At 44.2% G+C, this 24077-nt stretch overlaps 1 gene segment (V, D, J or C); it reads left to right on the top strand.

Annotated features, from left to right (window-relative positions):
• The first annotated feature begins 12263 nt into the window (after positions 1–12263).
• LOC118097931 (T cell receptor beta chain MC.7.G5-like) lies at positions 12264–21879 on the top strand. The segment is given in 5 exon segments: positions 12264–12481; positions 17223–17558; positions 18674–18703; positions 20886–20992; positions 21299–21879. Coding segments are annotated over 5 exon segments (543 nt in total).
• Positions 21880–24077: the final 2198 nt, after the last annotated feature.

Consider the following 24077-nt stretch of genomic DNA (forward strand, 5'->3'; position numbering starts at 1 on the left):
AAGATCCTTCAGTCTGAAGCCTGCTTGTCCGTCTTCCATCTTGGGAAGACAGAAATTCTGCATCAGCCTTTGATGGATACCATGTGCAGAATCAGACAATTTGTTGGTTCTCATTCCCTGTTGTATGTGGATTTAGTTAAGGTATCAGATCTATGTGAAAGAATATCCTGCAATAACTCTTGTCCCCTGCTTCAAACCGATTACAGCTGGAGGCTTCCCTCTGCTGGAAGCTTTAGGGATTTCCCCCCATGAGAAACACTAAAGCTTTCATGGGTAAATACAAAAAATGTCCATGCAAATCAGGAGTGGCTGTGTAACCTCCTCCCACTTTAGAGAAGTAAACTAGATAGGCTTGCCATACGTCAGGAAAAACCCTGACATGTCCTGGTGTAAAAATGGCGCCAGGGGGTAATTTTGCCGAGTTGGCAAAACCTCAGGGAAAACCCGGGTGTATGGCAAAAAAGTAAAAATAATAAAAATGGGGTCTTCCTTAAAAAAAAGAAAAAGGCCTGACAGTTCGTGGGTGTCAGGAATTTTACTTTTTGAAATATGGCAGCCCTAAAACTAGGCTTCCCTCTGGGTTCAAAGTGGAGTTTACAGATCTGCTAGGTTGGCCCATGAAACAATCACAGATTCAGTCCTTGCCCAGGCTTTAGGTGGGCTGCCTGCCAATTTTGCAGCGGTACCTCTACTTATGAATAACTCTACTTACGAATGTTTCTACTTACGAACGGAGCTCCGTCCGCCATCTTGGATGCGGTTTAGATAGGATTTTTTTCTACTTACGAATTTTTAGATAGGGTTGCTTCAACTTACGAATTTTTTCTCCCAATGCATTCCTATGGGATTCGACTTACACCTTTTTTCGACTTACAAATGTGCGTTCGGAACGCATTAAATCCGTAAGTAGAGGTACCACTGTATTTCTAAACCAGCACACGGATTTGTTCATTTAAACATTTATTGTGCTCCTCTCTCCACTTTTGTTTTGACTTTCCTTTTAAAGAACAGAAACATTTCTTAAAATGTCGAAAATACCAGGGCTGCGCGTGGGGCCCCGATCCAGGGCCCGACCCTGCACCTTGGAGTGGCCCTGATCTGACCTGGGATATCAAGGTTGTCAGGATCTATGAAGAGTAATGTTTTAAAATTCCTCCTGAGCTTTAAATAAGGATGACAATGTTTTGCAAATCGCTTTGAGGCTTCCCACCCCTCCCCCAATCAATTACAACAATATAAATGTTATGAAATGAATAAAACAAATCAATGTTCATATGAATTGCATGGCTCAGCATGACAGCAGGTGGCAGTATGCACAGAAGCCTTTGACTATTCAAGAGAAATAAACCCTCTTGAAATAAGCCAGACTGGTAGAAACGATGCAGATGGGAGCATGGCTCTAATAATGTGTTGAAAAATGTTTGCAAATAAATTCAGTCCATCAATCAATAGGTGCCGATCGTTGCCCCGATCCCCCACTGTGCAGCTCGCCCCACCCCCTGGGTACACAGCATGTGCATCGCTCCAGGTGCCCAAGCAGCTAGCTCTGCCACTGGTGCCATCCTAACATCACAAGCCATCATTTGCTCGGAGGGAGGGGGCGCAATAGGATTGTGCTATAAGTCTGAATCCAACCCACAGATTCTACAGATACCTGCCAAGTCTCCCGCTGAAAAATGCGGGATCAGCAGTGGCGCGGCACCAGAAGTTACGTGGAAGTTACGTAGAAATAACTTCTGGGGCTGCTCTTCCCATGTGTGGGTGCTGGAAATCGGGCAGAGCGGCACCGGAAGTCGCTTCTACGCATGCCCGGCGGCCATCTTGGTGATGGCTGCCACCATGTGGCCACCACCAAGATGGCCGCCGGGCATGCGTAGAAGCGACTTCCGGTGCCGCTCTGCCCGATTTCCAGCGCCCACACATGGGAAGAGCGGCACCCAAAATGGAGGCTCCCTGGCAGGTAGGAAATCCAGGGGATTTCCGGGATTTTTCTCCATTCGGGAGAACAGTGGGAAACGGATTAAAATCCGGGGGTTTCCCGCGAAAAACAGGATACTTGGCAGCTAAGATTCTACATACAAAACCCCACAACAGGACATAGGCTTTGTTGTGGTACTTCCCCTTTAACATTTCATCCATCTACTTGGGCTCTTAAGAATGATTGCTGGGAGTGAACCAAGATGGCCTGATTCATGGGAAATGGGGTGTTTGCACACTGAATGCTTCTAATTTTTGGAGTGTCACTTACAGAGGACAGAAATCCAGCACAAGGGCAAGCCAGGCCACATGTTAGGTCAGCGGTTGGGCTGTGGCGTTCCACTGACCCTACTTGGCACACATGAAATGGCCCCTGGGTTGTGTGTGTGTGTGTGTGTGTGTGTGTGTGTGTGTGTGTTTTGGTTGTGTGTGTGAGAGATTTCCAGTGCCAGCCATGAACACCTGCCTATGGCTGCACAGCGCAAGGCTTACTCTCAAGCAGCGGAGTCCAAAGAGATAATTAATAAACTAAGAAGGACTTGACGTATCTCGAGCTATCGTCGGCCACTTTGAAAAGGGTGGGCATAGGAAGTGCGAATCAACTGACATAAGTTCCTTCACGGTCTTTGCCAAGAGTTCACCTCTTTCATCATTCGAGCTCAGTTCTGTGTGCAGATCAAATGATGTCTCACCTGCTCCTGATCCTTTCGTGGCTCTTCGTGGCTCTTTGTAAGAGGGAGAAGCGGGCGGGGGAGAGAGAGAGAGAGAGAAAGAAAGAAAGAAAGAAAGAAAGAAAGAAAGAAAGAAAGAAAGAAAGAAAGAAAGAAAGAAAGAAAGAAAGAAAAGAATTAGGCTGGTGAAAGACTGCTTTTAAAATGTGAAAGTGGTGGGAGAGGCATTTGCCCCATGGTAGACAGATAATTTCTTTCTGCCCCACTGTCACTTCTGATCAAATAAGTTTGGCAGGCATTTTAAACGACTAAAATCCACAAAAGCCTGACTAGAAGAGTGGGATGAGTGGGAAGACCCCAGGCAGCGACCCCTCTTTCAAACCATCTTTGTCTCTCATTTCTCCCTTCTTAGAAAACAGAGGTTGAAAGAGAGAGGCCAAGTCATGGATGGCCATTTTTTACGGATAAGTTCTGTTTTCTTGGCTGTTGAGTAGCTCGTGTTCCTGATCACCAGGACACCGGATACAACCTACAGCCTTTCTGATTGCATCCTTTCCTTGCCTCCTGACAGTTCTTTGCAATGGAGAACAGCGCTGGTTTCTCTCCCAGACTCCCCGGTGGGAAGCAAAGCAGCTTGGAGACACGGCCAAAATGAATTGCCACCAGATTGACATAGACCACAGCTGGATGTACTGGTATCGGCAGCCAGCAGCAGGAGGGGAGCTGGAATTCATTGGCATCCTGGTTAGAGGGACTCCGGAGCCCACTTTGGAAGACAGGTTTAAAGGCGGGCGATTCAGGATGGGAAGCGAGGATAAAAAGCACTGCTCCCTGCAAATAAGCGAGCTGAGACCTGAGGATACTGCCAGGTACTTCTGTTCCTCTGGAGCAGCACAATGCTGCAAACCTTCAGCTGCTCCCCACAAAAACAGTCCTACAGGGTGGGGGTGAGAACTCAGGATTGAATGTATCCCTTCAGGCCTCTCTGTTTGGCCCTCAGGAATATTCGGCTCAGCCAGTTGCCTCCAGGAGCAGATTTTGGTAACCTTTCGTAATATGGTGCTTTGTAAAAAGGTAAAGCGACCCCTGACGGTTAAGTCCAGTGGCGGACAACTCTGGGGTTGCGGCGCTCATCTCGCTTTACTGGCCGAGGGAGCCGGCGTTTGTCCGCATACAGTTTTTCTGGGTCATGTGTCCAGCATGACTAAGCCGCTTCTGGCGAACCAGAGCAGTGCATGGAAACGCCGTTTACCTTCCGGCCGGAGTGCTACCTATTTATCTACTTGCACTTTGATGTGCTTTCGAACTGCTAGGTTGGCAGGAGCAGAGACCGAACAATGGGAGCTCGCTGGGATTCGAACCGCTGACCTTCCGATCGGCAAGCCCTAGACTGTGGTTTAGACCACAGCGTCACCCGCATCCCTATGGTGCTCTGTGCAAGGTCAAAATTTGGTGCTCCAAAATGGATCTTCTCAATTATGGATCTTCTCAATTATGGATTTTGCACCTCCTTGGTCCGGTGCCCTGTCCAGGGGAACTGCGCTCACTGCCCTAAAGAAGGTAGATATCTATATCTATAAAGATATAGAATCCGGATTCTATATCAACTTCATTTCGTAAATGTTAGGAATTTGCTTTCATTTGCAAATTTTGTGGGGGCTTTCCTTCCCCCTTTGCTTCTTAAAATATGTCGTAAGTAATAATAATATTAAGGTTGTAACTAATTTGATCACTGCAGCAATAAACAGTAATTGCAAAAAACCAGGGGGAAAGCTCACCTCTTACTATTTATGTATGGATTGAAAAGATTTAGTCTGTGGTGATAATGATCAGATTAGCCTACTACCGTATGAGAGAATGCAATAAATCTACCCAGTAAATTCATGGAGAAATGAGTGTTCTTCTTGACTTATTTCAAAACAATGACAATGTGCAGCCATATGTTGTTTTCAGTTTATTGTAAAGTTATTATCTGGAAACTTTATCATTGAAATATTGTAAACTTTAAAAATGCTAAGAAAAAGAAAAGGGTGAGCTCACTGGTTCACAAATCAGTCCTTTCCTATCATCCTTTAATATTTTTGTGAGACATGTGTGTTTCTCTCTCATCTTATTAAAAATGAAATCATTTCCAGAACAATTATAAAATGTTTCCGTAGACTGGTCAAACACAGCTAGATGACATCACAAATACTAGCCAATCAACAGCCTTCATAGCAGGCTTCCCTGCTATGAAGGGAATGCTATAAAGGAATGTAATTGGGGCACTTAGTCAAAACTTACTCAACCTTAGTGCTCTAAGAATATAACAACTGCCTTTACTCTTTGGAGAACTCACACTATGAATAGAAAATATTGGATCATGCCCCCTCCTCAGAAAAAGATTACCTTCCTCAAACTTCTACTCATTGACAGCAGGAAATGTAGCTCTGTATGACGTTCACTCATGTGCTATTATATATATTCACGCAAGTGGTATAGTCATGTGAGCAAAACAAATCAGGAGGGAGCTTGTGCAAGATTTTAGCTCCTCCCCCATGAAGCGGAGAATCAGATTGGATTGGCTAATAGGAAATAAGATGCCACCTTAAATAAAAGTGGTTTAAGAGAGAATTGTTGCATTTTTTAATCATCTCACATAGAAGAAATATTTTCCACCCAGGTATACATGCGTCGCTGAGCATTTAATAACAATTTGGGTGTTTGGCTTCTTTAAAGAGCTCCCTCAGGAATCCTTATTGGAAGGATTGGGTACCTGTCTGTTGGGTTGGCTAGGATTATTATTTCCATTTTGCCCATGAGGTAAAATTTGAGCTGGAGAGTCCTCAGTTGCATTCTGACCCACGGCACTACACATCATAAGTGTATCCTTTAGCCTTTCTCTGGTAAAATTTTTCTTTAGAATTAAAAGCTCATTTTTTTCTGAACAGGAAGGCAGGCAGATAAACTCTACCTCTAGTTCATCACTCATCACACGCCCCTGAAGACCATATAAACTATATATGGCAGCTGGCATAGCAATAAGGAGAAGAAGAGGAAACACGGGTCACTGTGGCTTCCCCCTAAGGAAACTCTGCGTCTGGTTACATGCCTTTGACGGTTCCCACCAGCTCTACCACTGTTCCCTGACTTGGCTGAAACCTTCATTTGGCTGTTGGTGTCTGTGGTGGAACTCAGGGAGGAGCCATTACTGTATGAGAGTAAATCATTGTGGGGACAGGGGGCTCACGATGATTCATTTCTCCGAGAGGCCTTTACAAAAACCCTCCCTTGCTTAACAAATGGGCTCTAGCCAGGGTTTCACAGCAGATATAACAATGCAGAACTTTACAGCCTTTTCAGACTTGGGAGCCACCATTATTTCCAATCGAAGAACCGCTTTTAATATTTGGCCACATATTTTATTCATTCGTTCATTTTATTATTATTATTTCTAGAATTTTTGTCCCACTTTCCTAACCCACAAGTGGCCCAAAAGATGTTAGGTGCCTTACTCTTTCCCGCAGTCCTTTTCCCTTCTCTCCAAACATCATTCTCATTCGCTATGCCTCTTTCCCCTTAAAAACAATTACAAAAAGAAGGTGGCGTTTGGTACCACTGGAGTGACCCAGTTGCTGTTGCTGGCATGAATTCCAGTTCTGAATCATGCTCCATCAGTTGAAGAACCCTGGGGTAGGAGAACCCACAGAGACCTTCTGTTTATTGGATTTCTCGTGAAAGATGGGGCTGACTAAGTCTATAATCTGCTCAAAAAAAAGGATAAAATCCTCACTACTGTACTTCCATTAAGTTGCTCGTTCAGGGTGGATTTCGATAATCACCTCTCTGCACAATTAATGCCCCCGCAAGTTTTTAAGGTAGGTTTTTAAGTGGTCGAGTTGTTGTGACGAGAAGTTGTTTGAATTCACTCTTATTAAATCATGTCTTCTCTCACAGTGACCCTCTTTCTCGTTTTAGGAATCTGTCCCTGAGGGAGTATCATTCTGGAGACCCTGCTCTCAAAACACTTTATGAGGCAAGGTATGGGCATTACCAAGCCTGGTAACACAGTGTTCCAACGATATCCTGTATTTTGGGAAAGGGACTCGACTCACTGTTTTAGGTAAGTACTTCTTCAACCATAACTTGAAATATGTAATAATCATTCCCTCATTCCTGGGAACTGCAGTTCTGCCAGGGATAGGGAATATTGCTTAGCAACCTCACTAAGGCACAATTATTTGGAAGTGTGTGTTTGTGTGTAGTTTAGACCCTTTTGGTCTGAAGACACCCCCTCTTCCTAGACCACTATTGGGCAAACAACATTATACATAAAATAGGTGTTGTGGACTGCCTTGGCTTAAAATATAAATAGAACAAACAGGTGTTTACAAGCAACCAAGAGTCCTGTGACTTTCTTGGTACAGACTGCAGTGCAATTAAATGCAGGTGTATATATAGGGGAACCAAGAAAGTTTGCAGAGTGGAGCCAAAGGGACATGCCACAGAAAAAGTATTGTCTGGCACCTTTCCCTACAGCTGACCTTTGCTTCTTGGCCACACATCTTAAATCTCCCAACTGAAGATAACTTTTTGTGCATCTGCCGGAGGCAGGCTCTGATCCATGAAGGCACATGAGACACCATAAATCTATTAGTCTTTAAAGTGCCACCACGAGACTGGTTTTTGCTACAGTAAAACCTAAGATGCAGATGCCCCTCTGGGACTTGGTTGATCCATGGGTAAGCTTGCTAGATATCTTTCCCACTTCTTCCATAGTTATCTTGGAGAAACAGAGGGAGGTCAAGGTGAAATTCTATGAGATGAAATGGGTCTGGAGACAGGGCAGGGTAGAGAGAAGTATTCTGGAGTTTTTTACCCACCTAAAGATAAGAAGTCCCATCATTTTCTGAAAACACCGTTGACATGGTTTTGTTTTTATCTTTGCCGTATGAGATAAGTCACTTGTGAGCTCTTAAATCACCCTGTCTTAACCAGAGATAACTTCTCTGGGGAATTTATTCTTGTTACTCTGTTTAACACTGTGTCAAACACCCCACTGAACTTTGGCCAAGGAACCAGGCTGACGGTTCTAGGTGAGTTTTTTATTCTGTTCGTTAGTTAAAACTAGTAAGGAAAACTGTCTCCAGGAAAGGTTTTCTGTGTGCAAGCCCAATTAAAATCCCCTGCTCAAGAGAAGAGTTATGTTTGTTTTGGAAAACATCCTAATGAGCTCTGTCCCAAGACTACAACTGTATCCCAATTAGTAAGAAGCTAAAAGTGTGCCCCTCTCCCAAATGCAGAAAATAAGCAGAGTTATAGAATTGTAGAGTTGGAAGGGACCCTGTGGGTCATCTAGTCCAACCCCCTGCAATGCAGGAATTTTTTTTACCCAAGGTAGGGCTTGAACCTATGACCCTGAGATTAAGAGTCTCATGATCTACCAAGTGAGATATTGATATTCTCAGGATTGAACCTAAAAATGGGAGTAGGAAGGAAGAGGCATCTTAATCTGAATCAAGCAATGAAAATCCTGGACATACGTGAACAGAGAGGTTGCAATTTCATTCTGCAAGGGTCATGGTCAGGAAGCACAGTTGTGCCTGAAGAGCTTAGGATGGGCCTTCCCACCCCTCGTTCATTTTTTGGCTGGCATTTGTTGAGCCAGGCAGGTCAGAAAAAGGAGAGAGAGGCAGCATCTATGTTAGAAAACGCCATTATTTTTAGGTGATGATTTTGTCACTGTGTACTCTGAAGCTTACTTTGGGAAGGGCACTCGACTCACAGTACTTGGTAAGAAAGTCTATGGTGAATTGTTTCATTTTTGTATTGGAATTGGCTAATTGTGACAGAGGTTTGTAAAAGCAATGGGGGTCTGGGTTGTGGGTCCTTTTTAAACTGTTCCCTAAAATGAAATGGGGATGTTGTGAATCAGCACACCTACCAAGAAAATTTGTTAGTAATCAAGACTTATTTTGGATTCCCCTGAGAAGCACTAGATGTTTTTGCCTTAGGAGCAATCTCCAAATTCACTGGCAATTTTGCTCCAGGAGAAGTTTGGGGACTACTTAGGTTGGAAGGAGAGAAAGAGTTTCAGCTAATCTTATTCACACCTATTTGGCTCCCTTCAAAACTCCACAGGTGTTTTGCCTGAGGAGGAACTCTTACATTCCAAGGCTGTTTGAAGCAAAATGTCTGTGGCAAGTCTCCAACGAACCATTTCAGTGCAGGAACAGACTGGCTAAATAGACCTCCATCCAAGGGAGGTCTTTTCATTCTCTGCAAGGAATAACTCTCCACATCTGTGCGTCATTGGTGTCTTAGCACCTGATTACTGAAGGTTGGATGTGATAAAGCGAGGGAAATTGTTGAACTACAGTTCCCATTGGCACCAGCGAGCTTGGACAGTGGTCAGAAATGATGGGATTTGTAGTCTGGCAACATTTGGAGGGCTAAATGTTCCCCACCCCAAGTTGTGCTGATTTTTCTATAAAGCTGGGGGAGGTTTAAAGAAAGGGGGGGCTTGAATCCTTCCTTTGTCCATGCTCTCTCCATGAAACTGCTTCTCTCCAGCTGGTCACCCTCCCCCCGAAAGAAATTATTTCCATTCATGAAGCTCCACTGGGAGAGATGTTCCTGGAGAGAAGTGATTTCAGAGACAAAATGAAAGTGTGGGGGAAAGCTCTGGATGGAAGTTTTCATTCCTGACTGCCAAACCATGCTTTATATCCGGGGTTCCTAAATTTTCCAGCTGTTTTGGACTACAATTCCCATCATCCCTGACCACAGGTCCTGCTAGCTAGGGATGATGGGAGTTGTAGTCCAACAGCAGCTTTATACCATATCTACACCCACCTCTCCCTGCTTTATAGAGACTTTGGGTGGTCAGATCCATTGCCCGAAGGGATGACGAAAAGAGGATGCAAACTTGCTTGGAATTTTATATGTATAGATGCAAATTTATAAATAAGTTTGCATCATTGGACAGCCCTCAGATATAAGATACCTTCAGACACAAGACTGTCCTCAAACAGCCCTCAAAATAGACATGTGGCCGCCCTAGAAGGAATCAGTGGTGACCCATTTCATGGATCTCTGCTGATATCTCATCAACCTTGGCCCTGAATTTGTGAGATAACTTCACCGAGAGGTATTGCGTGCGAAGCCGTGGGAGCATTCTATGGGATGGAATGAAACGGTATGAAAATTCTGTCTGGGGGTGTTAGGTCCTTAAAGTCCCATTCACACACATGCAAATAATCACAATCCTAATGCAGTAGCAGATTTCATGCTCAGAGAGCATGCAGGTGACTCCATCAGCTCATCTATCGTTGTCCCGGAGCCTCCAAGGAATTAAAGGGCAGAGGGGGAGATGTTGACAAGAAACAGATGCCTTAGATAAAGTGTGCTCTGCAATTAATTTCTGTGACAGGTCAGGAGGAAACAAATGTCTCTGCCTTCCAACAGAAAGCCTCATTTCTTTTCATGTCTTATCAGCACTGGGTAAGTTATGAAGTAGTGGCAGAGAGGAGGAACTCTGACAGAGCAGCTTTCCAACTGTAGCAGACAGAGGATTACCTTGTGGGCAATCAAAGTGGGGTTATTTCATGAGCTAGTTGGCTGTGCAAACACTGATCCGTTGCACTTTGGAGCAGGGACCAAGCTGACTGTTTTAGGTAAGGAAATGAACCTTCTCACGAACTTCTGTACTGAAAAGGGGTCAATCTAACGTTCCTTCGAGTTCCACGTTGCTATCTTAACAAAACTAGATATATTATTGCACGGCACAAATTGGCTGACGGGTTGGAAGCCGCCTCCTTCTAACAAGCAATTTGGCTCCAAACACTGACTCCATAGCTGTCCCAGACAGAGAAGAGAGCTTTGTTAAACAAACAAACAAACAAAAAATTAGGAATTGGTTTGCCCAAAAATGTACTGAGGGCTCAAAGGTAGCCACAGGCGATCCATTGCACATTCAATTTGAGAAGCTGACAAAGAAGGAGAGAGTAAAAGGCAAATCTCTTAAAGTCCAGGGGGAGAGAAGACAGAGACAGAAGCAGGAAATAGAAATGTGTTAGCTGGGCTGATGTGTCATAGAAACATAGAGTAGGAAGGACCCATGAGGGTCATCTAGTCCACCCCCTGCAATGCAGGAATCTTTTTGCCCAATGTGGGGCTCGAACCCATGACCCTGAAATTAAGAGCCTCATGCTCTGCCATCTACTCCAAACCACAGAGGATGAATATGATCAGAATCTGCACATTTTGCAGAAGCCCTCCTCATCTACATAAACAAGGCAATCATTGATATAATACATTAGGAGTAAATAGCATGATCATGGTATTTAGAAATACAAGCACTGGAAAGAAGGGAGCTGTGGCTGCCCATACCTGCGATCACCTGGTTCGTGGGTTACATTTGGCCATGCTAGTGTATATACCAGGACAGCTGTCTCTCAACCTGGTGCCATCCAGATGTTCTACACTCTAGCAGCTATTCACCCTGGCCAGCATGTCCAGTAGGCATGATGGGAGCTGTAGTCCCAAACATCTGGAGGGCAGAAGGTTGGGAAAGCCTAGACAATACTAGTCTGTCTGGATGATACATAGTCTAATCTAGGGCAAGGCAACTTCCTATGTTCCAGGAGTATCTGGGAAGCTGTGGAGCAAGTTTGGGGAACCTGTGACTTGCAGATGTTTGTTAGAACAGAGGCTTTTCCCAACAGCAGGCAGCCAAATTAAAAAGTTAAGGGCAAAGCGGTAGCCTGCGCAGGTGGTGGTCTTTGAGGAGAGATATTCCCTCTTTGGTGATAACGGTTTCACACTGTGCTACAATTACCCGCTGATCTTCGGCCAAGGAACTCGGCTGACTGTTTTAGGTAAGCAGAAGGAGTTTGCAATGTGGGGAGTGGAATTAAAATAGTGGCTCATTTTAAGGGCTGCAAAAGCACTTCAGATATCTGCTCACATTTAACGTTTCGTATGGTAAATTTTACAGGAGTGACAATTCTGGGCAATGGCATCGTCTGATTATTTTATTTCCACCCCTCCTCTCTTTCTGCAAGGCACTCGAGGCAGCATCTCTAGTCCTCTCTCATTGCTTGCCCTCCTCCATTTTCTCCCCACAACAGCCTTGTGAGGTAGACTAGAGGGAGAGAGCGAGAGAGCGTCTGAGCCAAGGCCCCCCCAAATGAGTTTCATGGCTGATTCCAAGATGGGCATTCTAACCACTAGAGAACACTGCCTATCATTTGTTGGTTCTCATCATCTTAACACTACCAGAGAAAATGGAAAGGTGTGTGTGTGTCTTGTGCTTCCTCCGGGATTTCCCAAATCTCTGTTTATTGAGCCCTTGAGGAGCGTATAAAGTTTCCATTGTCCCCAAACCGAATTCCCATAAGTGTAAGTGAAACAAAGTAAAGAAAGAATTGTTTTAGAAGTGAAACTCCACATTCTTTCCCACAACCTAGGCTCCTTTTGATCACCTTTTGACGTCTAGGTCTTTTTTCACCCTCTGCAAAGCCCCTCTGTCCCAGGTGGTCAATTCCAAGCACTTTGGGAAACTCCACCGAACTAGTTCCAACCTCAGTTTATTAGCACGTCTGGCTTCACCAGACTCTGTAAAACAAATTCCAGCAGGCAAAGCTGGAGCCTTAAGATGTGGGAAACAGGGGAGGCAGCTCAGGAGTGGGAACAGGCATGACAAACACACAAACCTCTCCCTGTCCTCACCTGCGTGATGTTGGGAGGCCAGGTGCCTTTAGCTCTTTAGTAAAGGTTTGCCTACAGGAACGTGATGCCGTGTTCTGCTGAAAAGCTGCATTTCGGACAAGGAACGCGGCTCACTGTACTAGGTAAGAAACACATGAACGGTGGGTGCAAGGAAGTCTTGCCACAGGGTTGGCAGAACGAGAGAAAGCAGAAGCAAATAAATTAAAAATGTCCCTGTGCAATTGATGCAAACCTCAGCTGAACTAATCTACAGAATGCAGGGACTTGGAAAGCCATAAATGATTTGGGCAAAGGTTTTTGTTTTTTGTTTTGCATCGTAATATTTAAATAGGTGAGATTTAAAGCACACTTTTGGGGGGAGTTGCTGAGGGATTGTAGTCAGAAACACTAATGCTTTTGAGGATGAGTGGGAGCCTTTAAATGAATGTTGGGGTTGGCTGTCATTTTGGGTTCGCTCGGTGGCTGGAACGGTAGGCAAGAAACTTGCCGGAGGTTGCAAGGCATGTAAAACTATATAATTAGCACCCAGTTCCTTTAACTGGTCCCATTGATTTCAGTAGGAAGGACAGGCTTAACTCTTCGGCTGAATCTTAAAGGGGCCACTCAGCTCTGGCCAGATTGTGTGCGAAAGTAAAACGCTGGCATCTCTAAGATCTCCAGGTTGAGTGGCAGAATATCTACTCTTAAAAGGAACCAGGGAGGCAGCAGGCGGGGAGCACAGGGGAACGAAAATAGCAAAATGCATGGTGGCTACAGTTCAAAGTACTATACAAACCCATTCAGGAAAAAGATCCCATGTGAGAATAACAACAGAATCAAAATTATTATAGCTTATAGTTTAAGAGCACCCATGAGTTCATGGCTGATGTGGGATTTGAACCAGGGATTGCATGGATTTGAACCTGAGAAATAGGATTGCCAGACTCAATAGAGGACAGGACTTCTGTGCCTTTAATTGCCCTGCTCTCTTTTGAGTCTGGAAACCTTAAAGAGAAACCAGCAGACCCTTTGCTTGGAAATTAAGGTTTCCAGACTCAAAAGAGAGCAGGGCAATTAAAGGCACAGAAGTCCTGCCCTCTATTGAGTCTGGCAACCCTAGAAGTATATAGGGTTGCCCTATTTCATATTGCAGGTGGGGGCTCACGCGACTGAATTTCTTTGACTTGAAACTTTTCGTGTTTCAGGTTTTAGAGTTCTTGTAGCCCCAATTTCTGTCTGACAAATGTGTTTCCACCTTCACTAGAGCAGGCTTTAGTGATGAGAGCCCCTCACCCCCAGTCTAAAAGTCTAAAAGTGGTATACCCCAGACACACGTTCATAGGGTTGCCAGACTCAAAAGAGGACAGGACTTCTGCTTGGAAATTAAACAAAGGGTCTGCTGGTTTCTCTTTAAGGTTTCCAGACTCAAAAGAGAGCAGGGCAATTAAAGGCACAGAAGTCCTGTCTTCTATTGAGTCTGGCAACCCTACGTTGGCTACCTAAGAGGTAGGTCAAAGGACTACAGAATTTGTTGACCCTGAAACTTTACCTCCTCCAGAACTACTTGTTTTCACTGAAAATCCTTTTGACACCTGGAAGGGGTGGTGGTACATACAGATCAGCCCTAAAAAGGACTGCTGGTGTGGCAATTCTCACAACCACAACTAGGGATAGGAGAATATATCCATTTTTGTTTCTCTCCATTTGCCATTTTTACACTTAAGTTCAGGTTCCCATATCAGTTTCTTTCTTTTTTAAAAAACCCTCATGAAAATTCACCAGAATTGTAATATTAATATATATATTTTCGCAAAGCAAGTTTGCCCACTATAATGCATGTTTGTAGATTAGCTTTCACTAATATGTGCATTTTATGCACATGTTATCCTAGCCTTTTTGTATATATTACTCAGCTAGAGAACTGGGAAGCAAGAGAGGGGGACCAATGTCACCCACTTTTTAAAACTGAAGACTGGTAACCCATCTATGGAACATTTGAGAAAGAACTATAGTAAAATGAAGTGGCTGGCTGGCAGAATTTGAATGATGGGCAGCAGATTGAGAATGACAATAAACGGAATAGAGGAAATGTGTATTAGATATAGTTTGATGCTTAATTAAAAAGAGAGAAATGCATTTCGAAATTCGGGGAAGCTCAAAATTCAAAGGATGGTTGTGCTTTGGTTCACATCTTCTTTCAGAACGTTTGGTAGGTTTGCCTTTAACCACCATCTCACTTAATACCCACTCCTCCAGAGTTGACAATTCAGGGGACCAATAGGTGCCCCCTCCCCACTTAAGAGGTCAGGTGGGGTCCTGGCGTCTCCACTTGTCTCCCCCTTTTTCCAGTTCTCCAGCTATCCAAAACATATTTAAGTAGAACCCAAATAGTCTGCTGTAGAAATGCAGTTTTGAGTGTGAACTTGCATGGCAAAGATATATCTAAAAGATAGTTTGGTGCAGTGCTTTTTTTCCTTTAAAAAAAGTTTAGGGGTACTCTCATTTTGACTCAATTTTATAGTTCAAATTGGGGGAAAATACAGTAAATGGACAAAAGTACAAAGATTCACAAAATGTTTAGGGGTCTGCGTCCCCCCAGGGGAAAAAAGCACAGGCTTGCTGCCTAGAGAAGAAGACAAATGATTTTCGTAGTGCCTTGTACCTGTGTGCTCTGCAAATCAACTTCATTTTGGACGTGGAACCAGACTCACTGTCTTAGGTATGGTCTTGGCTGTAAGTTGGTGGTTCTGGTGGAACATTTGCCTGTTTGCATGTGTAGAGGACAGGGGTATAAGGTTTGGACTTTATACTAATATTCTGTGTCCCATTTCAAGTCCTACTGAAAGAAGGTGAATTTCTTAGTAGCCATGCATAGGCACATGAATCTAGCTGGAGACTGATTAGAGCACCTGCTTATTTTCAGAGCACCAGTAAGTAGTTTGAAAGAGGGGCTGGCGTTTGTGATGTGCGTGCTCATCTAACTTTTGCATCTTATGCAATTTGCTGGGTTTTAAAAGCTTGTTTCAAACGTTCGCAGGTTCTGTTTCAACAGAGGCAATTATGAGCAGGGGGGAGGGAGGAGGAAATTCTTGTTTCACAATGTTCTCAGGAGCAAGAAAAATGGAGTAAATGTGGACTAAAGTCAAGTATTTCTTATCTCCACCCCCGCCCCCCGCATACAATTATTTTTATGGCTCAAAAATGGCAAAACTGGGAATTTTGGAAACTCTGAAACCATTCTGTGAAATATTTTCCCTCACACAAATAGGAGCTCTGTTCTCCTCCCTTCAATAATATATGAAGCTTTTTAATATTAGCAAAATTGGTCTTTAAAATGGGCAGGGTTATGACTAGGTCCACATGGGCGCGCGCACACGCACACACACACACACACACACACACACACACACACACACAAGCTTGTGAAGAGAATTGGTGCAAAGGAGTTGTCCGCTCCACATAGCATTGCATTGCATTGTTGCTTTTTAACTTGGATGGTCTGCTCAATCTTGGCATTGGTGTGGGTAGCATTATTGCAGCCATAACCATAATGGTAGGATCTAGTCGTTTTGTTTGAAAGATTTAAGCCATCCAACCTGAAACGGAAAACAAAGCATTAACGCTCACTCATCATTTAGAGCAGGCATCCCCAAACTTCGGCCCTCCAGATGTTTTGGACTACAGTTCCCATCTTCCCCGACCACTGGTCCTGTTAGCTAGAGATCATGGGAGTTGTAGGCCAAAACATCTGGAGGGCCGCAGTTTGGGGATGCCTGCTCTAGATGGAACAAAGTTTGTGTGGCCATAATTCCCCCTTTCGAAGAATAGGGCCAATCTCTATCCATAATGTATGCTCTACATGTTCAAAGCAGGCACTGATCTCCCAACAAGAATTAAGAATCAATATTTGTGGCCTCCTTGTACAGCAGGTGGGCGCAGAATTCAATATAAGCCCTGGCTCGGGATTTATACACAAGTCTTGTATGCAGGAAGATTGTAAGAGCCATTTCACACATTATGGTTAGCCACGAACGGGCACTCGACAGGAAGCTGCAGTAAACCCAAACTCTGGTGAATATGATATAATATATGCATTTCCATGCACACTTTACGTTAGTATTTTTGCACAGATCACCAGGCTGAAGAACTGCATTGCAGAATTCAGAGAAGTGTGGGTTTTGAAGGCTGATGTGTGTTTTAATTCACATCATGTTTCAGAAAGTGTGAATTTGGTAGGTTCGCCTTTAAATGCAAACTTCATTGAATTTCACCCCCAGTCCCTACCTCTTGATCCTCTCATTACTTGATTCCTCAACACACATGATTAGCAGCTGACTTTGTGAACTCACACCATTAAAAAGTGCTGCGTTTCATAGAGTTGGGCGACAAATTCTATGCAGCTTGCCTTTGAAGGCAATTCTACCTACTTTGCCCTTTCTGAAACAATATGAGAACTGAAACACAGACACCTTTCGAAATTTGCCCTTCTCCGAATTTTGCAATGCAGCTCTCCAGCCAAAGTGTGCATAAAAAACAACATACAACCATGCATTCTATTAAGGAAAAGATTTGTGTAGCAGGCAAAAATGCGCACACATGTGTCTATTTAGAGTTGGAATTTTTGACGCTTGCTTTAAAATAAATCGCAAGCGGATGCCGAAATGTGGAAAAGTTAACATAAGATTGGAAAAATGGGAGAACTGGGGGACCGATTTGCACATCCCTAGTTTCAGGCGACATCAAGGGGGAAGTGAAATCCACAACAGCCCATTCATGCATGCAAGTTGAAAGTGATGTCATCAAGTGGCAAAATAGCCTAGCCAACCCAAGGTCAAGGAGGTATATCATCTCTCTATATCATGTGTTTGTTCCTTTCTCTTCCAGGACCTGACCAAGATGTCAGCCCCCCTCAAGTGACCGTATTTGCCCCACCCAAGCAGGAGGTTGACGAAAAGGAGAAAGCCACTATTGTGTGTTTAGTCACCGATTTCTACCCAGATCATGTCGCCCTGAGCTGGACCGTGAATAACAAGACGAGAACAGCTGGGGTAAAGACAGAAGACCCAGTATATGACAACAGCATGGAGCGCTATTCAATGACCAGTCGTTTAAGAATCACCAAGGAAGAGTGGCAGAATTCAGATAATAAGTTTGTGTGCAGAGTCAGTTTCCACGGTACAGAAGGATCCACAGACTATGAGGATGACATAAATGGTGCAGGTAAGTGAAAAGCAGGTTAGCAAAGACTGCCCTAAAGACTAGGGAGCTCAGATTCTCAGGAAGGTGAAATCTACCATAAGCCACCACGTTCTCTATGTTTCCCATAGTTTTGCACTATACACAGTCCTATACACAGCACTATACAGTGCTATACACAGCACTATACACATTTTTTTAAAAAGTTTTATTTACATGGGCAAAACGCTCCCAGATCCAATTGACTACAAACCATTCCTCATCTCTAATACATTTTCCTAGTACAGTGGTACCTCGGTTTATGAACACAATTGGTTCCGGAAGTCTGTTCATAAACTGAAGCGTTCATAAACTGAAGCAAACTTTCCCATTGAAACTAATGGAAAGTGGATTAATCTGTTCCAGGTGGTCCACAGAGTACTTAAACTGAAGCGAACTTTCCCATTGAAAGTAATGGAAAGTGAATTAATCCGTTCCAGACGGGTCCGCGGAATACTCAACCTGAAGCGTACTTAACCCGAAGCATGGGTGTAATTGGTTCCGGAAGTCTGTTCATAAACTGAAGCGTTCATAAACTGAAGTGAACTTTCCCATTGAAAGTAATGGAAAGTGAATTAATCCGTTCCAGATGGGTCCGCGGCGTTCGTAAACCGAAAATTCGTAAACCAGGGTGTTCATAAACCGAGGTTCCACTGTAATGTGTTCTATCATAGTCAAACTTCTGTTGGTGAACGCCTTTCATTGCATTTGTCTTATTCTACAAACTGATCCTCAATGGAAGCTTGTCTATAGATTTCCAAATAGCATGTAGTTTCCCTAAATGCGCACGAGAAATTGTGGCGCTTTTCGCACCTAGCCAAATCTTCTGATGCCAATATGCAAGGAACAGTCTATTCCTGCTTCTTCTTCTTTTTGGCAAAGATCATTTTGCTATTAATATATTGCTCATTATTTTCCCCTCCCTTCTTTTTTTACACACAACCTCTGGGGACATTCAGGAGAAGTACATGCACAATTGAGTTTTTAAACCTTGCTTTGGAAATGTTACCCCACCCCACCAACCCACCTGTCACTTTCCCTGTCTCAGTTTTTCCAGCTTTAAGGATAGCTAATGTGTCTTCTCCCCCTTCCGCTTTCAGATTGTGGTGGCGGCAGCAAGGCTGCAAGAGGTAAGCCAAAATTACCTTGTGGTTTCAGTGCTTGAATTTCGTTGGAAATAAAAACACAAGATACCTCCCTTATACCGAGCCAGGCCATTGACTCATCTAGCTCAGTTTGTCAGCACTGGCTGGCAGCAACTGTACAGGATTTCTGCAAAGGTTTCTCGCAGCCCTACCTAGAGATGCCAAGGTTTGAACCTTGGGAGCTATGTATCAGATGCCCTACCAGTCCTTCTGCCAACTGATATCTGGTCTCCTACCTAACAGCCCTTGCAATAAACATGGTCAGAATTAAGTCCCGTTGACTTCAGTGTATACAACTTCCTGTATAGGGAGGATGACGATCTGTACATGAAGACAGGAGGATACCTGTGTAGGTTTGATTACTTCTGAGTTCAGTGTGACTGGGCAGCAGGGGGACCTCTTGATTCTGCTCCAAAACATTTTGGCGCAACCAGTCCATGATAAACCTCATCTCACCTACTGATAGCCTCCAGGGCACCCATACAGGTGTGTCATCTTCCTGGGCTTCCAATATGGTGAAGGGAACGCAATATTGCTACCCCAACCCCCAGCATAAGTCTCAGAGCAGATGAAGCAAAGTCCTAGGGGCAACTGTTGATTGCTTGTAGCTCTCGTTGCATGGCCTCCAGCACCGCAAGAGAATAATAATAGCCCCATTCTTCAGGAATAAACAGGGAAGACAGGTGTAGCAAGGCTTGGGGATGTTCCAAGCTGACCTCCGTAGACCTCCCCTGCTGTTTCCAAAATGGCCCTAGAAGCTGCAAGAAAGCACCTGCTCCCAAGTCCTTTTCAGAAGGCTTCGACCCCAGTCGGAACCCTCGGTTTTGACCCTGATCCTGGATGGGGTACAATATTAGCGCAGCAACTGTGGATAGGGAGATGTTTGCATTTTGATCCATGTTTCTTTGCCCATTGACAGATCTGTTCATCTAATAACCTCCGTTCCTCCAGTCCAAAGCTCCACGAATAGGAATAGCCAATAATTGTTCTCCGGGTTGGTTGCTTACTTCATGCAGAGCCTTGTGTGCTGTTTTAATATGTAACCCTGGAATTTGTGCTGTCTGAATATAAGCTGGTGCACAGACATGAGCAGTTATCCATTGGTTCCCACTCCTATGAATGACTTTCCTTGAAGCTGGCCAAGCTTTATCTGAACTTTATCTAAATTTCTGCCCCCTTATATTTGATTGCTTCCATAAACAAGCGAAACATATGGTTGTGAGTCAGGTAGCTCTAGACTGAACAGCCCTAGAATGGGTACTTCCCAGATTCCTTTAAGTGCCCAAGATCATCTCAAACTCAAGGAAGATTTTCCTGAACCAGCACGCAAACAGAAATGCAGCTGTCACACTTTTCTGAATTTTATGTTGATGTTCTCCATCCAAAAAAGGCACACACAAAGGAAGCATACCTTATGGGAAAGGGCACCCAAAAATGCCTCAATTAGGGAAAATCATGTATAAAAATCCATTGTAGTATGGAATATTTCTTAGGGGGTGTGTGGTTTATTAGGTACTATTCGTACAAATCTATATAATAGGGACGCGGGTGGCGCTGTGGGTTAAACCACAGAGCCTAGGGCTTGCCGATCAGAAGGTCGGCGGTTCGAATCCCTGCGATGGGGTGAGCTCCCGTTGCTCTGTCCCAGCTCCTGCCAACCTAGCAGTTTGAAAGCATGTCAAAGTGCAAGTAGATAAATAGGTACCGCTACAGTGGGAAGGTAAATGGTGTTTCCGTGTGCTGCTCTGTTTCGCCAGAAGTGGCTTTGTCATGCTGGCCACATGACCTGGAAGCTGTACGCCGGTTCCCTCGGCCAATAACGCGAGATGAGCGCCGCAACCCCAGAGTCGGTCACGACTGGACCTAACGGTCAGGGGTCCCTTTATTTTTACCTTTATATATATTGTGTGGGGAGGAGTTAAACTGTGGAATTTGCTGCCACAAGATGTGGTGATGGCTACCAGCTTGGATGACTTTTGACCAGGGTTTCCCAAACTTGGGCCTCCAGCTGTTTTTGGACTACAATTCCCACCATCCACAGCTAGCAGGACTAGTAGTCAAGGTTGATGGGAATTGTAGTGATAATGGCCATGTTCTACCTCCACCGTCTGAGGCAGTAGGTGACCTTGTGACCATTCACATTTCTTTCCCCACCCTTGATTTTTAGAGTCGTATCTCACGGAAGCCAATCTCGGGAAACTGGTGTATATTCTTCTCGTTTTCAAGAGCACCTTGTACGGAGCCTTTGTGATGGGATTAAAACTAAGGAAAAAGGTAAAGTACCACATTGATTCTTTCCGCCCTGGGCCCACCAATTTCTTTTGAAAATGTGACATACGGATTCTTCTGCTGTGACCCAGCACGGAATTCACTCTGTTTAGCCTTTGAACACCACAGGCTAATCCATACTTCTTCTTCTTGTTCTGCTGCTTTTCCCTGCGGAAAACCACACTGTGAAAATACACACACACACACACACACACACACACACACACACACACACACCGATCTTTCATTATTCTGGTGCATTTAGCCCAGAAGTAACAATCTGCTCTGTTCTTTTTTCCTGTTCCATGACAGTTGGCACCATAGGAACATTTTGCCCGGGGTCATCTATTCTATTCATCATCTACCCTAAGCTGAGTGAACTCCATGAAGAGAGAAGGGAAGATGGATACGCTCAACCTCGGAAGTCCAAAGTAGCATTTTCTTAAAACAAAAACAGTTGCGTAGGGTCAGTCAGTAAATAATCTCTCTTTGGTTCCCTTAAATGCTTTATTGTTTTGTATTGGAAACATTTATAAAAAGCTTTTTGGGGGGTGGGGGGAAGAAGTCCTTTCCTTGGACTGAGGAGGACACACATAGGCAGGGGACAGTTGGAAGGGTGTGTGTGTCCCTGTAGGGTAGAAAAGATCTCCCAGGGTGAGAGGCTGGGAGAAAAAGCAGCCTCCCATGTAGAAGATGGGAAGGTCTACCTCTCTGCATAGGTTGCAGGTAGGTAGCCGTGTTGGTCTGACGTAGTCAAAACAAAATTTAAAAAATCCTTCCAGTAGCACCTTAGAGACCAACTAAGTTTGACATAGGTATGAGCTTTCGTGTGCATGCACACTTCTTCAGATACACTGAAACGGAAGTCACCAGACCCTTATGTATAGTCAAAAGCTGGGGAGGGGTATTACTCAGAAGGGTGGTGGGAATGGGTGATTGGCTGATAGGAGTGGTAAACTCCTATACATAAGGGTCTGGTGGCTTCTGTTTCAGTGTATCTGAAGAAGTGTGCATGCACACGAAAGCTCGTACCTATGACAAACTTAGTTGGTCTCTAAGGTGCTACTAGAAGGATTTTTTTATTTTGTTCTCTCTGCATAGGGATAAATGACAATGTTGTTGTTGTTTAGTCGTTTAGTCGTGTCCGACTCTTCGTGACCCCATGGACCATAGCACGCCAGGCACTCCTGTCTTCCACTGCCTCCCGTAGTTTGGTCAAACTCATGTTCGTAGCTTCGAGAACACTGTCCAACCATCTTGTCCTCTGTCGTCCCCTTCTCCTAGTGCCCTCAATCTTTCCCAACATCAGGGTCTTTTCCAAGGATTCTTCTCTTCTCATGAGGTGGCCAAAGTATTGGAGCCTCAGCTTCACGATCTGTCCTTCCAGGGAGCACTCAGGGCTGATTTCCTTAAGAATGGATAGGTTTGATCTTCTAGCAGTCCATGGGACTCTCAAGAGTCTCCTCCAGCACCATAATTCAAAAGCATCAATTCTTCGGCGATCAGCCTTCTTTATGGTCCAGCTCTCACTTCCATACATCACTACTGGGAAAACCATAGCTTTAACTATACGGACCTTTGTCGGCAAGGTGATGTCTCTGCTTTTTAAGATGCTGTCTAGGTTTGTCATTGCTTTTCTCCCAAGAAGCAGGCGTCTTTTAATTTCGTGACTGCTGTCACCATCTGCAGTGATCAAGGAGCCCAAGAAAGTAAAATCTCTCACTGCCTCCATTTCTTCCCCTTCTATTTGCCAGGAGGTGATGGGACCAGTGGCCATGATCTTGGTTTTTTTGATGTTGAGCTTCAGACCATATTTTGCGCTCTCCTCTTTCACCCTCATTAAAAGGTTCTTTAATTCCTCCTCACTTTCTGCCATCAAGGTTGTGTCATCTGCATATCTGAGGTTGTTGATATTTCTTCCGGCAATCTTAATTCCTGCTTGGGATTCATCTAGTCCAGCCTTTCGCATGATGAATTCTGCATATAAGTTAAATAAGCAGGGAGACAATATACAACCTTGTCGTACTCCTTTCCCAATTTTGAACCAATCCGTTGTTCCATATCCAGTTCTAACTGTAGCTTCTTGTCCCACATAGAGATTTCTCAGGAGACAGATGAGGTGATCAGGCACTCCCATTTCTTTAAGAACTTGCCATAGTTTGCTGTGGTCGACACAGTCAAAGGCTTTTGCATAGTCAATGAAGCAGAAGTAGACGTTTTTCTGGAACTCTCTAGCTTTCTCCATAATCCAGCGCATGTTTGCTATTTGGTCTCTGGTTCCTCTGCCCTTTCGAAATCCAGCTTGCACTTCTGGGAGTTCTCGGTCCACATACTGCCTAAGCCTGCCTTGTAGAATTTTAAGCATAACCTTGCTAGCGTGTGAAATGAGGGCAATTGTGCGGTAGTTGGAGCATTCTTTGGCACTGCCCTTCTTTGGAATTGGGATGTAGACTGATCTTCTCCAATCCTCTGGCCATTGCTGAGTTTTCCAAACTTGCTGGCATATTGGGTGTAGCACCTTAATAGCATCATCTTTTAAAATTTTAAATAGTTCAGCTGGAATATCATCACTTCCACTGGCCTTGTTATTAGCAGTGCTTTCTAAGGCCAAATGACAATATAGACATGATATAAATATGGAAAATGGCCTTATAGATATTTTTTTTTTTCTTTTTCCCTCATGCTTTTTATCTTTTGGCTTTTAAATATTCTTGTTCTGTAGGCTAGCTTGATTCTTATTGTATTTTATGTCGAAACTTTTCAATAAAAACATTTTTTTTAAAAAATGAATGCTTTATTTCAGCGTTTCTCAATCGCTGTTCCGCGGCACACTAGTGTGCCGCGAGACGCTGGCTGGTGTGCCGCGACGTGCGGCGACGAGAAGGGCGATTTGCATTGTCATGTGCCTGGCGGCCACCAATAGCCAGCACTGACCCGCCGGAAAGCAATATTTCTCCTCCTCTTTCCCAAAGCTCAGTGCAAACGAGCCTGGCGGCTGCCAATGAACAACACTGACCCGCCGGAAAGCAATATTTGGCAAGTGTTTCTTACAGTCATATTTATAATATAGGGCGTCACAGAGTTAAATTTT

This window comes from Zootoca vivipara, chromosome 15 (assembly GCF_965207765.1).
Source record: "Zootoca vivipara chromosome 15, rZooViv2.hap1.1, whole genome shotgun sequence".
Classification (NCBI taxonomy): domain Eukaryota; kingdom Metazoa; phylum Chordata; class Lepidosauria; order Squamata; family Lacertidae; genus Zootoca; species Zootoca vivipara.